At 34.6% G+C, this 18,040-nt stretch overlaps 2 protein-coding genes and 1 pseudogene across 3 annotated transcripts; all 3 read left to right on the top strand.

Annotated features, from left to right (window-relative positions):
- Positions 1–4,523: 4,523 nt before the first annotated feature.
- LOC145595617 (uncharacterized) lies at positions 4,524–5,818 on the top strand. Its single transcript, XM_081652034.1, has one exon. It carries the CDS (start codon positions 4,640–4,642, stop codon positions 5,588–5,590), a length of 951 nt encoding a protein of 316 aa, XP_081508160.1. The 5' UTR covers positions 4,524–4,639; the 3' UTR covers positions 5,591–5,818.
- Positions 5,819–8,321: 2,503 nt separating this feature from the next.
- On the top strand, positions 8,322–10,229 carry LOC145593845 (putative folate-biopterin transporter 6). Its single transcript, XM_081650214.1, has 4 exons — positions 8,322–8,960; positions 9,090–9,194; positions 9,315–9,485; positions 9,630–10,229. The coding sequence occupies exons 1-4, from the start codon at positions 8,322–8,324 to the stop codon at positions 10,227–10,229; spliced, it is 1,515 nt and encodes a 504-aa protein (XP_081506340.1).
- A 5,222-nt stretch (positions 10,230–15,451) lies between these two features.
- Positions 15,452–17,632, top strand: LOC145595366 (protein ELF4-LIKE 4 pseudogene; annotated as a pseudogene). Its single transcript, XR_014102940.1, has 2 exons — positions 15,452–15,639; positions 16,955–17,632. The product of XR_014102940.1 is annotated as a protein ELF4-LIKE 4 pseudogene (transcript).
- The last annotated feature ends 408 nt before the right edge of the window (positions 17,633–18,040 follow it).

The following is an 18,040-nucleotide window of genomic DNA, read 5'->3' as shown; positions in this document are numbered from 1 at the left end:
TATTATAAAATTGCCACATAATAAATCACTCATCATGCTTTCCTAAACTATAACATCGAATGATCATAATTAAGGAAACATGGCATCTAAATATCTCATATTTTAATTAGTGTAATTAGATAATATCATATATTATTCATGATCATCAATAAAATATCATATATTCTAAATTAGTCATGAGATAGAATCAAATCTTATTTTAATCTTAAAAGATAAATCATATTTATCCTCAAAGATTATCCTGACAAAGTTAGGAAATTCTATCCTAATTACTAGCCAATCACAAAATTTTAAATCAATTACATCCAAAAATAATTATGGGATAATCACATTATTTAAATCAATCTTTATCTTTTTGGAATATGCTCAGAATATTCTAACAAATTCTATCCAAAATTAACCACTTAATTATGGATAATTATCAAAAACCAACTTTTGAAATTTGATTTTATCTCAAAATAAAATCAGATTTTATCTTGAAAATATCTTAAAACAAAATAATTTTAAATAAAAACAATTTTTTTTTTTTTTTTTGAAAAATAGGAAAAAAAAACGTGGCTTGGCTTGCTGCCAGCCACTGTCCTAACCACCGCAGCGACCAGGCCGAAGCCCGACCACCGCAGCAGCCTGCCGCAGCAGCCAAGACTCAGCCCAGCCACCGCAGAAGCAAGCTAGCGCAGCCAGACATCAAGCCCAGCCACGCAGCCACCAGGCAGAAGTTAAACGTGCAACACTTGCACAATTTAACCACCACCCTTTGCCGAAAAAAAAATCCTGGATCTGCTTTGCCGTGGCTGAGCTACCTGCCAGCCACACCGAAGCCCAGCCGCAGCCAGGCTAAAAGCCCAGCCGCAACCTCGGCTAGCCACGTAGCTAGGCGAGGTGCCCAGCTACGCAGACTCGCAGAGCAGTAGCTGAATCGTGCAACTGTTGCACATTTCCGCTACTTCCCTCCCCTAGATCCGCCTTCCCTGCTCCCTGCCGCCCCGCCTGACCACCAGAGCAGCCACCGTGGCCCACCTGAGGGTGGTTGTGCCACCCAGCCGTGGTTGCTCCCTCTCAATTCTTGTTTTTTTTTTTTTGAGTTAAAATTAATTTCACAACTTTTGTAAAATTAATTTTGGTGATCTAATTAATTAAACATAAACTCTTTTATGCCTAATTTCAAAATTAATCCAAAATCACTATTTTAATTAATTTGGGGATTTTCATACAATTTAATCTATAATTCATATAAAACACTTTTACATAAATTAATTAATCAAACACAACATTTTATGTATGATTAATTAAAATAGATCAAATTAAATAATTGAAATTCGAAAATCATCAAAATTAAGCACAAAAATCAAAATTTTAGGGCTTTATTTCAATCAAAATTTTCGAAAATTAGGACTTTAGGGCTTAATTCGAATTTTGCTAGAACAAATTTGAGCAATTAAATCATATTTAATCATATCCCAAAAATTAATCTCCATTTAATATAAATATTGAACCATAATTAATTATTCTCCCTCCTAATTGAATTAAAATTGTGGACTATCAAAGAATTATAGTCAATATGCGTAAATGCAATAGGCTAACTGATACCACTGTAGGGGTTTATAGGTACTACGCAACGGAAATAAACATGAATCATATTCATACAGTACCTAATCCAAGGATCTTTGCATAACACATAAAGAACACATAATTGTACCTTTGAAGCGTGATTCCACGTGCGATCGAGAAAAAACAAAGGGAGATAAAGAACCCCAAGTGTGATTCCTCTACTTGGTCCACGGGCACAAGTTAAACCTCCACTAATGCTAGTTAGTCGTGACTGAACGCTTCAATCAACCTTCAACGGAGAAGAGAGACACGAGCTAACCATGAACCACCACGACGAACACCACGAGCCACCATGAGGGGCGCCGCACGTACGAACGTGAAAGGGAGAGGGGAGGGCCGTGAGTGAGGAGAGTGTTTAGGGTTTGGGACTTGGTTGCTTCTTTCACAATCTACTGTATGTTGATTGTTACTGCTTGCTTGCAACCCTAGGCATAGATCTTATTTATAGATCACATCTCTAAATAAGAGCCCATGTCAAAAGCCCAAAACCCTTATCCTAAACACACTACTCTAGCCCAACACTCTACATGGTATGTCATAATCTCATGAGGCCCAATAATGGGCCTCTTACTTGTTTAACCCAATACCCTTGTTGTGTGACCTCATAGGATCCATTCCATAAGGCTTTGGGCTATTTAACTAACCCAAAGATCAATTATCATATCTAGCACCAGATATTGACGACCCTATAGAATGAACTTATTATCTCCATAATAGTGATCCTTGATATATCTAGTAATTGCACTTATCGAAGACATAACTCCTTCACCAACAACTTCTCCAAAGTTCACAGTTGGAGTTTTCATCATAGACAGTAGCGGAATCCTCATTAAGGCGTCTCCGTTCAACCTCAGGAACACTAAAGTATTCATAATAGATTCAACAACTCATCATAAAGGAGTTCTGCTATCACATTTAAATTGAAGGTGATAACATTTTAATCATCAACTCAATAAAAGACGTTTAGGCAGTCCCTTAGTAAAACTATGTATATTTATCCCCGTCCCTTGGTCGTAATTAGTAGTGTTTTTGGCTCCTACGAGCCACTTTTATTACTAATTTGTGTTTTCCAGTGCTTTGGTAGTTTTGCTTGAGTTTTGTAGGAATTTGCGTACTTGGAGCATTTTCCCGGGTTTTTCAAGGAGCATCTACAAGTATTGGAAGACCGCGACCACGTTCAATAGCCCAAGACCGATCGGAGGTATCAATCGGTGACTAAGGGCTCAGTTCGGAGGCCCAAAGGATGAGATTCGAGGCCCAAAAGCCTCGCCCAAACCACAATAGGGGCGCCCGAAGGCGCGCCCGGCCGGGCGGGGCGGAGCAGCGTTTGAGGAGGCCCGCGCCCGGAGCACGCGCCCGGCCGGGCGCGAGAAGGAATTTGAGGAAAAGAAGGCGGGCCCGGTCGGGCGAGCCACTGCCCGACCGGGCGCGTGTTGGTTTTAGGGAGTTTAGTTTTCCGTTTTGCTTTTGTTGAGCGGAGATCTTCTTGCTTAGTATTAATGTAATTTTATTAGGCAAGATTAGATACTTCTTCATTACTCTCTTACTCTAGTTTTTATTCTCCTTCTCTCTACTTAGACTTTCTCTCTCTAGACTTTTATTCTCTCTTGTTCCTTAATTCAATTGTAATTCCGCCGTCTTGGTACGATTTCTCTCTTAATTAATCTCAGTATTTTCTTCTTTCAATTTCTTCATGTCTTGTTTAATTATTATGTTTTGCTTAGTTTTAATTATGTCTGAGTAGTTTTCCTTCTAGGGTTTATGGGGATCTAATAAATAATATGAAAGGGTAATTTTATGATTGTTGATCATTAATGCTTAATTGATTTCCTATTGATTGTTTAAATGCTATGCAATTAGATTTGTCCAGGTTTAATTGTATGAGTTTAGCAATATTGATTCGAGATTCGAGAGATGAGAATTGATGTTTAGGCTTTGTTTCAATAGGCGGATTAATTTATAAATGGTTAGGTCGAGATTCGAGAGATGAGATTTAATACCGGTAAATTAATTCTGTGATTGTAATACGTAGCGAAAGCCCTTTATAATCTGATTAATTAATGCATTGATGATTGATTATTGTGTTTTACCCCGGAATATTGTTTATTAGTGAACCTATGCCCTAGGCTTTATTATTATTGATTTCTTCCTTAATTATTCTCTTTACTCATAATCTTCGTAGTATAGTTTATAATCACAACAAATATTGGTTACTTTAATAATTTAGACTATATTAATTAATTAGGAGTAGAAAGACTAGTTTCCCTGTGGATTCGACCCTACTTCCCTATCTGCATAAGCTAGTGGACTTAGGTAATTATTTTTGATTAGGTGATACGACTTTAGCCTGTCAGTTCTCTCCTCACTCAATTTCACAATTAAAGTATTCATCACATCTATTGAGAGACAAATTAACTCTAATTTGTATTCTTGTTTCCTATTCTCTTTTGATACATTAGGAATTCTTCTCGTGAATATAACTTTCTAATGATTATTTTTCTTACCTTCATAAAAATACTGTATATAATACGGAGTATATGGTATTAGTTTCCCATATACGATGTATAAAGTACCGTATATTTTTTCTTACAACAAAATACCGTAAATAAACTTTAATACGGGAAAGACGTAGAAAAGCCCTAGAAAGTAACCACGTGGCAGAAACCATGATCAATTTCCTCGCCATGCCAGAATCCAATTTCGCAATAAAATCACAACCCTTAATCAACAAAACGGCTCTTAGACTTTCTTCAAATCCAACGGCTGAAATTGCACCGATCATTCATCTACTCATTTTTTACCCTAAATCAAGGTCCCAATCACAAAATCAGAACGTTAGAATAACCAAATCTCCTTTGATTAAAAAAACAATCTTTCTCCCAAACACACCATTACCCAAAAAATACACTACTTTCTCTCTCCTCTCTTTTCTCTCTCTTTGTCAAAATTCGACCGTTAGAAAGGAAAAATAACATTTTTACAAACCCAGGAAAAACAGAGCAAATTTACTCAAACGTTAGATCGATCAATGGCAGAAACATTAACCCTTGATCCAAAAACCCTACTTCTTTCTCATTATTCTGATCCAAGCAATAATTCTTTTCAATTAATCACTGATCCTTACTTCATGGAGCGAGGGCCCAGATACAACGCCTACGCTCAACTCAGAGAATCAAATCTCCGATCAAAAAGACTCAAATTTGAGGAAGATCAGCAGTTTTTGGAGATACCCAGATCAGATTCTTCACCAGAAAAGAAAAATGAAGTCAGGTTTCAGGGGAATTTACTGGGTAATTGTACAAAAATTGAGGAAGATGAACAATTTCTGGAAATACCCAGGTCAGAATTCTCACCAGCGAAGAAAAATAACGTCAGATTTCAGGGGAATTTGTTGGGTAACTGTAAAAAAATTGAGGAAGATGAACAATTTCTGGAGATGATACCCAGGTCAGAATTTTCACCAGCAAAGAAGAGTGTAAGATTTCAGGGGAATCTTCTCGGTAAAAGTAAGAAAATCAAGGAAGAAGAACAGCTTTTAGAGATACCCAGATCAGAATTTTCACCAGCAAAGAAAAATGTAAGATTTCAGGGGAATTTACAGAGTAACAGTAAAAAACAGGGGTACTCTGTTTTGGCTCAATCAGTGCCTGATTTTTCTTCTGCATTAAGGAAAGAGAATCGGATTCCGAGGTTTGAGAAGAGCGCAACGCCTCCGCCATCGATGTCGAAAAGGGAGAAAATGATGGGAAGTGGGGGTAAATTGGGAGGTGTTGGGAGTAAATCTGTGAATTCAGGGGAAAAACAGAGTAGTGGGAAGTTGATGAGTATGGGAAGAAAGAGTTATGCTAGTATTGATGAATTGAAGGGTTTGTCAATTGCTTCTGCTAATGCTATTAATGGTGAGAATAAGGTTGGAAAGAAGAGTGGTAATAGTAGTGTTTTGAGGAAGAGCACTGTTTTTAGTACTAGATATTATTGATTTTATGATTTCATTTTTTTTTCATTATATTCTTTGATTGATATTGTTGTTTTGGGCTGATTTTTGCCATTATCAATTCTTTTTTCATGTGTTACATACTTCATAGAGTTTGAATGTTGAGTGTGGGAAATGATGTATTTATGTATATGTGTGTGAATTTCAGTTTCATTGGTATTTCGTAAAAATTACATTAAATCATGATTATGGTTGTTGGTTTGTCAATCGATATGTAAGCATGTTTTGGAATAATCTATAAACTCTGCAATTCATTCATGAACTGTTGATTAATTGATTAATCTTGGATATAATGGAAATTGTAGTTCTTGGTTTGATCAATTTATTTAATAATCATTCTGAGAGTGAAATTTTGAACCAAACTTCATGTGTTGATAGTTGATACACCCCAACTATTGCTGTCAAATTTCAGACCGAAACCGTTTAACTGCCCGAAACCGACCGACCCAAATGAGAACCGAACCGATTAAAAACCGATTTTTTTGAAACCGAAAATCGACCCGAACCGTATGTTAGTAAACCTGAAACCGAATCGACCCGAATAATGTTAAACAGTATAAGAACCGAACCCGTTAACAAACCTAACTGAAAGAAAACCGAACCGAAAAAGAACTGAACCGTATCTAACCCGAAACCGGTTCCAACTTGAAACCGTTTAAACTGGCAAAAAAACCGCTTACACCGAACCGTTAGCAAACTGCTACCCGTTTACACCGAACCATTTAAAAACCGAACTGATTGTAAACCGAACTGGTTATAAACCGAACCGTTTATGAACCAAACCGCTTCTAAATCGAACCGTTTACAAACTTTTTATATAATTAAATGGATTTTTTATTTTTATTTTTTGACGAGAATATAATTAAATGGATTAAATGATTAAATAAGAAGCATATAATAACCTAATTGTAAAACAAAAATACATTAATACACTAACTCTTATAATCTACTTCGTAATAAACTAGTAAGATCACTACGTATGACTAAACTTGAAACAGAACATAATATGTATTTATAAAATCAATGAGAATTTGTTTATAATATGATGTCTAAATATGAAATGATTCGCGACTTGCCGACTTTATATAAAACTTGTGAACGTAAAAGGTTAGCAAGTACTATCAAATTTCAAACCAAAACCATTTAACTGCCCGAATCCAAACAACTCGATAAACAATTTATTTTTTGAAACCGAAACCGACCCGAACCGTAATTTAGTAAACTTGAAATGGAACCGATATGAATAACGTTAAAGTGGTTAAACACTTAAACCATCGAAGAACCGAACCAGTTATAAACTGAACCGAAAAATAACCGAACCAGTTAAAACTGAACCGAAAAAGAACCAAACCAGTTATAAACTGAACCAAAAAAGAACCGAACTGTTTCTAACCCGAAACCGTTTCCAACCCGAAACTGTTTAAACCAGGATAAACCGTTTACACCGCACCGTTAACAAACCGCAACCCGTCTGCACCGAACCGTTTACTACCCGGACTGTTTACAACCCGAACCGAATTAAAACCGCTTAAGAATAAACCGAAACCGAATCGAACCGATAACTATTTAAACCGAACCAAAACCGACCCGTGAGATAATTAAACCGATTCCAAACCGACCCGATTAAATACCGAACCGAAACCGAACTGTCAAACCGTTTTGACAGTGCTAACCCCAACAATATGCCAGTTAGAAATGAAAACCATACTTAAATGTGGCACGAGTTTTACGATCTTAAGCAAACTAACAGTTTTTGAGGTCGCTCATTTGGTTAGCCTAACTAGCTTTATTAGTTTTTATGTCTTAGAAAAAAACGTGTATTTTTGTATCTCATTCGTAACATTAATTTATGTGGAGATGTAAATTTCCTCATGCTCTAAGTGTTGAACTTGTGCATACTTACAATGACATGAATTTTACAATTTTAAGCCGACTTGCCTATAAGTTTGTTAGAGTGAATTTGATAGGATGCAAACTGTATGACTAAGAGAAAAAGATGTAGATTGTATCCCGTAATATGTTTTCTTTGAGAAATAAATTTCCTTATGCTCAATGTGTTGAACTTGATAAACAAAATGGATAGGAGTTTCCTTATCATGGGATATCATTGACACCTTATTAAGTTGCTGCCGGTGTTATTGGCATTTGCTGTAGTTGTTGTTACACTTGTTCCGAAGGTTGGCTCTTGTACTGGTGTTGCAGGTGGAATGGCCATTGCAACTGCGACACTATTAATGCTTGTATAGCAAAGGGTAGGATAACTGCAACACGATTGATGCTTGTATAGCAAAGAGTATCATAGAGGTGAATCAGTTAGCATCTAATTCGCAGAGTTTTAGACATCACTTTTGTTATTAACAATATCCTAACTGTTACACAAACCATTACTTTTTTTTCCGTTTGTTATCAAGTACCAATTTCTTATGCAATAGTACAATTTATTTAAGATAGATTAATAGATAATTATAATCTATTGCCTCTTGCACTCTTTACCCAAGGTAACTAGTACTAATAAAAAAATTCCAAAATAAATAAGGTTTATTAACTGTTACATACCTTTAATTATTTTATTAACTTCCATGTTACATAAAGTAGTACAAGCTAAAAATGCACCTCTTCAAATCTTAAAACTTTCAAAGTCAACCAACCTCATTCTATTTCTCCATTTCCTCGATAACTCCTTTGGTTTGAATCCTTCAATAATCCCACATCGATCATGAGCTCTGTTGAAACAGACTTCATGATTCCACCACCACAATCAAACCCCATAAATATTGCAAATCACAAAAACCGAAAAACATCCTCATATAATTTCTTGCAACCTCTTGAATGGCTCAAAATGATGTCCTCCGCTTCCCATCCCACCCTTATCACTGGCATCATTGTCTATGGCCTCAACCTCGGCTTCATCGAGTCCTACTTTCGTGTCGTGACTGACTACTACTGGAAAGACGTCCAAAGGATCAACCCTTCCTCGGCTCAACTCTATGCCGGTCTTTACTTCATTCCATGGATGTTAAGACCCCTTTGGGGCCTCTTGAGTGATGTTTTCCCAATAAAAGGGTATCACCGGAGGCCTTATTTTGTTGCCGCCGGTGTCATTGGAGCTTTATCGGCGATACTCGTGACAATGATCTCCACATTGCCTGTTAGCCTGGCTCTTGTTTGTTTCATTGGAGTTGTTTGTGGGATGGCTATCGCAACTGCAACGATTGATGCTTGTATTGCTAAGCATAGTATTGAGGTCAAAGAGTTAGCTCCGGAATTGCAATCTCTTCGTGGGGTTTGTCTCTCTTTTGGAGACTTGTTTGGGTTTTTTATTAGTGGATTTCTTGTTCATTTGCTTGGACCTCAGGTTCGTTTCTTTTCTTCTTTTCACTCCACTTAATTTTATAATATTTCGGATGGTTCCTTATAATGATTCATTATGTTAGCCGACCCCAAATCATTTTGCGACTAATTTAAGGCTTTGTTTCATTTATAGGAAACACTCGGGCTTTTAACAATCGCACCAGCTTCATTTCTAGTTTTAGGATTCCTTATTTATGAATTAAGATCAGTTTCCAACCCTACTCATGCTTCTAACAAGGTACATATCATTTCTAGGCCTTATTGTACATTATCTTACAAGGCTTAGTTCAATTCTTATGTATCTATATTATTATTGCATATCAACTGGTTTTGATCATGTAAATGTAAACAAACACAGGTTGCAGAAAGAGTAGGAAGCGCAATGAAGAATATGTACAAGACAATAAAGTTCCCACAAGTTTGGAAACCATCACTCTTCATGTTTCTGTCTTTGGCCCTCAGTTATAGCACTCATGAAGGCCATTTTTACTGGTATACTGATCCTAAACTCGGTCCCGGGTTCTCCAAGGTATGTCCTTTCTCTAAACAATGTGCTTATGTCTCAAAAACCTCAAGTACTCTGCATCTATATGTATTGACCCATTTGAAACATCCAATTATTATTTTGGACAATGTATATTGGTTTATTGTTTTATTGTTTTATTGTTTGTAGGAATTTATTGGAATGATGTATGCAATTGGAGCCGTGGGATCAATAGTTGGTGTATTCATCTACCACAAGTTCTTGAAAGATTTCCCTCTTAGAACTCTCCTGTTCTATGCTCAACTCCTCTACGCCGCATCTGGACTGTTGGATCTTATGTTCATCCTAAGATGGAATTTACCACTTGGGATCCCTGATTCATTATTCATTATAGTGGAGGAAACTGTTTCGCACATAATAGCGCGTATTAGATGGATGCCAATGGTAGTCTTGAGTACAAGGCTATGCCCTTTAGGCATTGAGGGAACGTTTTTCGCACTTCTAATGTGCATAGATAGTTTAGGCTCCCTGTCTTCTAAGATGATTGGAGGATTGGTGCTTCATCTCTTCAATATTTCAAGAACTAATTTTAGTAATTTGTGGTTGGCAGTTCTTGTAAGGAATTGCTTGAGATTAGGTACACTTACTTTGATCTTTCTTGTACCAAATGTAACACAACATGATGTTTTGGTTCCTTCCAATAATATTAGCTCTAACAAATGTAGTAATTCTAGGGTAGAGGAAACAACGGTGGAACTTGTACCTTTGGTTGAAAAATTCGAAATTTGATTACACCAAATATTTGGATTGTATTATAGCTTAATACGAGTAGTAGATGAACATTTTTACACAGGACAATATATGTATAAATCTTTTTTCTGACCAAGTGCATGTTACAATTAGTTATTGGTTTATAGGGTTTTGTGCGGCAAAAATACTCTCTTTGTCCTAATTTAAGTGCTACGTTAGTTTAATTGAAATATGAGATGAAGCTGTAATAACTCAAACTCCTTAAAAGATATTGGTTTGGTAAAAAAATGCGAACTTTAAGACATAGAGAAAAAGGTGAATTTGTATTTCGTAACTTGAAGAATAAAAGGATAGGAATTTCTGAGTATGCATGAATTTTTTACCCAATATATGCAAGATGATTGATGATGAACCTTTGGGCATGGGAGGAGAGGGTTTGTTGTTGATTTTGAGCTTTGAGGAAGGTGATGGATTTCCTGGGCCCTATAAATCAAGATAGCCACAGATGGCTTGGCCCAAGCCTAAAACATTACAATTGAAAAAAAATAGAAAAATAAAGCCCAATTGCTAATGCAACAAGATATCCAAAACAAATTTATGATTTTATCCAAATTAACATACTTGCTCTGTTCCTCAAAAAAAAAAAGGCAAAAAAAAAAAAAAAAAACATACTTGCTCTGTACCTACAACACATTTCTTCAACACGTTATTTGAGCCAATGACTTAAGGAAATTCATTAAGTAAACAGATAAACTAATTAAAATAATTTTACCATCAATAAGATGGAAGAGTTAGCTTATTATTTTTTTTAATTTTTGTTGAGAATATAATATGTTGAAAAGCTCAATTATATTTTTGAGATGGTACAACTATATAGAGTGTCACTACTTACAAGAGATATAAAACTAAGGGTCTGCTCACATATACTGAATTGAGCTGAACTGAATTGATTGTAGCTAAACTGAAGTGAACTGAATAGAGCTAAAATGAATATGTTATGAGAGAAGAAAATTAGGAGCTGAACTGAACTGAACCAAATCAAACTGAACCGATTGGAGCTGAAGTGATTGGAGTTGAACTAAACTGGAATTAAGCTGAAGTGAACAGACACTAATATAATCTTGCTTTACATTTCATTAAAAAGATATACGTGAATTTGAATATATATTAATAATAATATTAAAGACGATGATACACTATAGAGTGATATTTAATATGATACAAAGTAGTATTTAACTAATTATGTAAACACGACACGCAATTAGATCACTATACTATGTCAAGTACTCATAATGTTTACTTCAAATAGGTTGTGCATCATAAGATTCATAACTACCTAATCATATAATCAATATCTATAAATAATAAAAATACAATAAATTTAGAATTATCCATTCCCGATCAATAATTGGTTTATTTTTCACAATTCTCTTGTTACTTGTTAAAGAGTACCTAAATTGTCCCTATTATTACGTAACTAGTTAGTAAATCATATCATCATCGACAATATATGTAATCTAATATACCTAAGACCATTTGATTTTCCTAAATAAATAGATTGAGCCTTTATAATTAACTAGGTCATCCTTCAAATCTCTAGTCTAGCTTACTATATTAGGTTTACGCCTAACATAGACAAATTTGAACATATCTTCCTATAATTATTTTATTTATACTTATACCTTGTGTCTTTCGTTGCCATCGAGAAGACATTCATCACAATAGTTAGCGTGTATATTTTCTGTGAGGCGTGAAGCGTGATGCCGCATGACCCACCTCGTGTCAATATATTTAAAAAAATACAAATTTTTTTAAGAAATATAATTTTATTAGGTTCGGAGAATCTTCTTAGGCTCGGACCCGAACCTAAAGATCCTCCGAACCTTCATTCGAAAGCATGTGTCATGCACTTATTGGAGATAATAATATAAATCAAAACTTTATCATATGATGAAAAAAATAATTATATTCTCATTCACGTCCAAAACTAAGATCCGCCAACTAATTAACTAGGTTATTGTAGCAATGTAGCATGGACCATCCCTAATTTGGTGTGTATTATTTTTAATATTTAATTAAGTCTTTAAATCATGCTTTTTAATTCTTATAATTAAGAAAAAAACACCATAAGATGTCAAGCCAACCTTAAACTAGCAAGTTAACTTAATGGAAGAAAGTTGATTCATTTATAGTGGTAGTAGGAATAATTGTGATGAGAGTTTCTTATAAAAGAAATATTAATTAATCTTATCCACCGTCCTTAAACTCGCCTTAATTAATATCAATCTTGTAATTGTGCAATTTGCTAACGACAGGTAGATATTCACATCACTTAAATACTGTGTCTAGTTGTTAATTAGTCTATTAATCTAAATTTGTCGCCCCTAAACGGACCATAGATTAGAATCATCTTTTTTAAGTAATTATGTACATATCAACTCAACGTGGTATACTGCTGTTTGATAAGTAATAGTAGTAATATTTGTTGATGATAATTAAAGTTTTGGAATTGTTTGGAAATTATTGATAGTTTAAGTGCCTCTATATGTTTATATCAGATCAATATCATACACTTTCTGCCTTTCTGGATAAAGTCGTAACATCACTAACATGAAGTCTAAGCCTATCTACCTAATTTGGTAATTAGAAGTTTAATGGTATATGTATTTCCTACATTGTTTTTTTTTTTTTTTTTTTTTTTTTTTTTTTTTTTTTTTTTTTTTTTTGGTGTTTAGAGAGCTTTAACCACTTGAGCTATCCCTCAATCTCTCGACATTGATAAAAAAATTTGGATAAGATAAGTTTGTGTAAAATAAGTTCAGGGGAAATTCTACATGGTGGCCTCAAGGTTTTAGTTTTTCTACGTGGAAGATGAAGTTTTTTCCAACTCTCTTAAGTGGCCCTAAGGTTTTGAAGAATTATGCATAGTGCCCTTTTTTTAGGTTTTTGACTAACCTTTACAATTAAAATGGTTAGCCTTTTTTTTTTTTAATTAAAAAATAATTAAATTATATTTTAAAATAATAAAAAAAAATCCCAAACCCACGACCACCCTCCCACCACCACGTCCACCATTCACAACCCCAACCCCCACCCACCTAGCCACTAGCCAAACCCCACTGCTGGCGCCACCTCGACCACCCTCCCTTCCCCAACCACCGTAACCCGACGACCCTGAACAAGCCAAACCCGTAACCCACTGACCTAACCTCCACCCTTCGAAAACCCCAAAAATTGGCCGGAAAAGTCCGGCCGCCCCTACCCCACACCTCGAAAAGGTCAAAGCTAGGGTTTCGTGTGTGTGAGGAGGGGCAGCCGGACTTTTCAGGCTTCTTTTAAGGGTTTTCGAATGGTGGGGGTTGGGGTTACGGGATTAATTAGGGAAGGGGAAGGGAGGGAGGTCGGGGTGGCTGGCTGACGCCGAGGGAGTGGGTTCTGGGCGCACCGGCGCCGTCGGGGAAGGGTGTTAGGCGCGCCGGCGTTAGGGGCAGTGGGGAAGGGGGTTAGGCGCGCCGGCTACCATGGGTGACTGGCCGGTGGTTTTTTTCTTTTCTTTTTTTTTTTAAATTTTTTATTTTTTATTTTTTACTTATGGCTAACCAAAAGCTAAAAAAGTTAGCCAAAAAATCAAAAAATGGGCACTATGCATAATTCTTCAAAAACCTTGGGGCCACTTTAGAGAGTTGGAAAAAACTTCGTCTTCCACGTAGAAAAATGGAAACCTTAAGGCCACCATGTAGAATTTCCCTAAGTTCAAATAATAATGAAAAGAATAATTCAAGTTCAATTTACAAATAAAGTAAACTTTAAAAATTATTAAGTTCAAATATAAGAGGTAAATCAAGTGAATAGAGATGAGTAAATTAAATTATGAGTTCAAGAAATATTTTTCTAAGACAAGAAAAAAAATGTAGTAATTAATTGTTGCAGATTAAAATTCCGTTTTATGTTGCGTAAGATTGTTGTTTTTTTTATTTATTATACTCCCTCCGTTACATATTACTCGCAACAAAGGGGTATTAGACATAATATATTCCTTTGTTGCGAGTAATATAAAAAGGAGGGAGTAATTTTTTTCACTGATAACAATTGAAATTTACTCATTATAATCGATTTTTACTTATTAAGACTTTTTTCATACAAATTTTGAGGTGAGTTGATTAGGGATTTATGCATTAAAAAATATCGTAAATTAAATTATTACAAACAATTACTATGCAATTATAATCAATCTTATAAATAAATCAAAATCATTATTTTTTACAAGGAAGATTTGGTTTATTTTACGTAAAAATTAATCAAAATATATAAAAGAGTGTTGAGTGTTGTTTTCTTTTATCAATTTATGGATTGTTTAAATGGATAAGATAAGGATGCATGATATTTTAGGCATACATATTCCCTCAAGACAAAATCCAAATTAATCAAAGACAAAGGATGAAAGGACAATGTTTCCTTAGCTTTTGAGATTTTCTTTACCTATTGTAACATGACATAACGTACTATTCCCCTTGTTTATGAAATTTTGAGTGATTCCAATACAAATGAAATCTTGTGCTTTAATGGCTTTTATCAATGCTTCGTATTGTAGTCAAGTAAAATATTATTAGATTTATTTCGCTTTAATAATTTTTAAATATGTTTATTTTATACGTAGCTTGAGATGATTTAAATTACGGTATTGTATTGCAAAACATGCTATTTTAAATTGTAAGGGAAGATGATACACGTTTAGTGATATTACTGATATCTAACATTTGAGATTAAATCCCGTCTGTAACTCTCTCAACCCACAGATATTCGTCATGAGAGATCAAATTTGTTGACCCAATGCCCGCTATAACTTCGTAACTCTCCCTACCCATTGATTACCCTATCCACATATACTCGTATCCAACTTTAGAGATTAAATCTCGTTGACATCAATGCCCACTATAACTCCGCCTACTATATAAAACTCCGTAACTCTCCCTATACGCAGATTATCTTGCCCCATGAATACCCTATATTATTAGAGATCAAATCCCGTCAACATTGTTGTAACTCCGTAACTATCCCTGCCCACAGATATCAAAAATGAAACTGTTTTTATTGATGTCAGCAAGGTTATGGGAATGTAATCTCTGTTTTTTTGGAGTATTTTTAAATAAAAGTAATTTTTAATGTTTTTGGCAGAATGCGTTTAATACTAAAGGGGGTGTCGTTTTAAGGAGAGAGAATAGTGCTCATCTTACATGTGCTTGTAGGATCTAACAATTGGGCTGAAGCTGAACACATAAAAAACACAAACTAAACCATAAACAGCCAAAGGGAGTCCTTCCTCCTCCTTCCTTCCTCACTAATTTCCCCCAATTTTTGAGGAATTTCAAGATCAATTTCACACCAATTCAAGATCATTACTTTCATATTCAATCTTTTTTCCCAGAAATCAAACTCAATCATTCGCCAGGTAAATTATTTAAATTTTACTTTTATTCTTTCATTTCCTTAACTTTTCTTTCCAATTGTTAATTATTTATTTAAACTTTTTAAATCGGTAAGCTTAAGTAATTTTCAGATTTGAATACGCCACTTTTTAAATCTAATCTTTAATTAAATTTTCTGGGGTTTGTTCCTTTTAATCACTTCTCAATTACTCTTTGATGGGTACCTCTTAATTTCTGTTGTTTCACACTAATTTCTGAGTTTGAGTCCAATTCAGAGTATTTTCTTTCTGGGCATTTTTTTCTTCTTCTAATTTTTTGAAATTCAAAATTTTAGAATTTAATTACTGGTTGCTTAATTATGTAATTCAATGATATAAACAGTATTACTTCATATGTATGAATTCAGAATTATTGGTTAATTTTAATTATTTAATTTTAATAATTGTAGTTTGGGAATTGTGTGCAAAATTCGTACAAGAAAATTATAATGAGGGGATTTGATAGAGAGAGATTTTTCTTTGAAACTGTGAAAACTTTAGGTGGGTATTTCAGAGTACATTTGAAAAAGGTTCCCTTTTATGGAAAATGGGATCTGCTTTTCACATCTCATTATACCCAAAAAGAATTTATAATTATTATCATTTTCCCACAACAGTTAAAATTTTCACCTATAATCCAAATTTACCTGAAATCAGAAAAATTAAATAATTATGATTGTAGGGGACAATTCAATTTGTGGAGGTCATGATTTCATCTTTAGTACAAATTGTCTCTTTGGTACAAAAAAAATTGGCGTGTAATCAATTGTTTGCCGTTTTTATGGATTTCGACCTCTGATTATGAGATGATATGATTATGGTTTGTTGCTAAGATTGTGATTTTATGCTGTAATTATGGGTTCAAACTTCCCTGACTACGAAATGGTATATTGGTATGAGTAAGATTTGTTGTTAAGATTGTGATTTTCCTCGTATGTTGTAATTATGTATTTGAACCTATCTATGAGGATAGTGTATACTATATTAGTATATTGGTATGAGTTAAATTTGTTGTTAAGATTGTGATTTTACTCGAATGTCATAATCATGGACTCGAAACTTCTGACTACGAGGATGATATGAGTAATTTTGTTGTGGAGATTGTGATTTCATGTCATAATTGTCGATTCAAAACTCTGACTTCGAGGATGATATGAGTAAGATTTGATAAAGATTGTTGTAGGATTCTACTCCCCCTTGTTAAGATTGTGAATTTATGTTGTTTCTGTTTTCGGCTTTGATTTAATACACTAGTCAATGATCCTAATGAAGTTAGTAAATTTTCGAACTTGTTTGGCAGTTGGGGAGGAAGGACAAGTGAATTAGTTGCTGTGGATTGGGAAAGTGTTGGATTCTAAAAATGGAAGGAGACACATTTTCAGGACTAGGAAATGGTACACAGGTAGACAGTAAGGTATTACAGACATTTCAGAAGAGTTTTGTGCAAGTTCAGAGCATATTGGATCAGAACAGATTGCTAATCAATCAGATCAACCAAAATCATGAGTCAAGGATTCCTGATAACCTTTCCAGGAATGTGGGCCTAATAAGGGAGCTTAACAATAATATAAGGAGGGTTGTTGACCTTTATTCTGATCTTTCTCATTCCCTAACTAGATCCATGGAAGCTTCATCGGAAGGTGATTCCAGCGGTGTTCTAAAATCCGATGCCAAAGCTACTCACAAGAGAAATCGGCCTGGTTAGCTAGCTCCTCGAATCAACTCGACTTTGTCATTATTAGATGTTTTTAATTCTTTATCTTTGGTGGGCATTGAGCTAAATGCATATATCTATATAGTATGTATGTGCATTGAGGTAGAGGAAAATGATTTAGAGTTTTCTGTAACTCTTCTTGTATTCGGATACTTCTTTCTGATAGTTACCTCCCCCCTTTTTTCTGATAAACAAAAAATGATTAAAAAAAAAATCTCATAAATAAGTCTTCATAGTCTCAATGGATTTGTAACTTCTTTGTTACTCTGAACCTAGTTGAAAATCAATCATGCTTCTTTAATTTCAGCCCTCAAGATTTTTTTTTTTTTTTTTCCTTCTGTTTCTGGTCAAAGTTGATTTGTTTGATACTTTATATTTTTCTTATTGCTCTATCATTATGTTTGTGTAAGTGAATGAATTAGTCTAAAGAGTAATCACAAGGCTAATGGTATAATGTCCCCTTTTGTTTGTTGTTGTATGTGTAAATAAAGATCATCATTGTTTTATCGACTAAACCTTTGTTCATAAATAAGTTTCACGTTAATAATGTAATTTGAACTCATATACTCATAACAGGTGTATAAATTAAACATCGTTAAAAATTCAACGAAGACTATTCATAGCACCTCTTTTGATCAAATTGATCAAAGTTTCCATGATCAAATTCTTTAG

This window comes from Chenopodium album, chromosome 19 (assembly GCF_948465745.1).
Source record: "Chenopodium album chromosome 19, dcCheAlbu1.1, whole genome shotgun sequence".
NCBI lineage: Eukaryota > Viridiplantae > Streptophyta > Magnoliopsida > Caryophyllales > Amaranthaceae > Chenopodium > Chenopodium album.
This window is presented reverse-complemented; position numbering and strand designations above follow the sequence as displayed.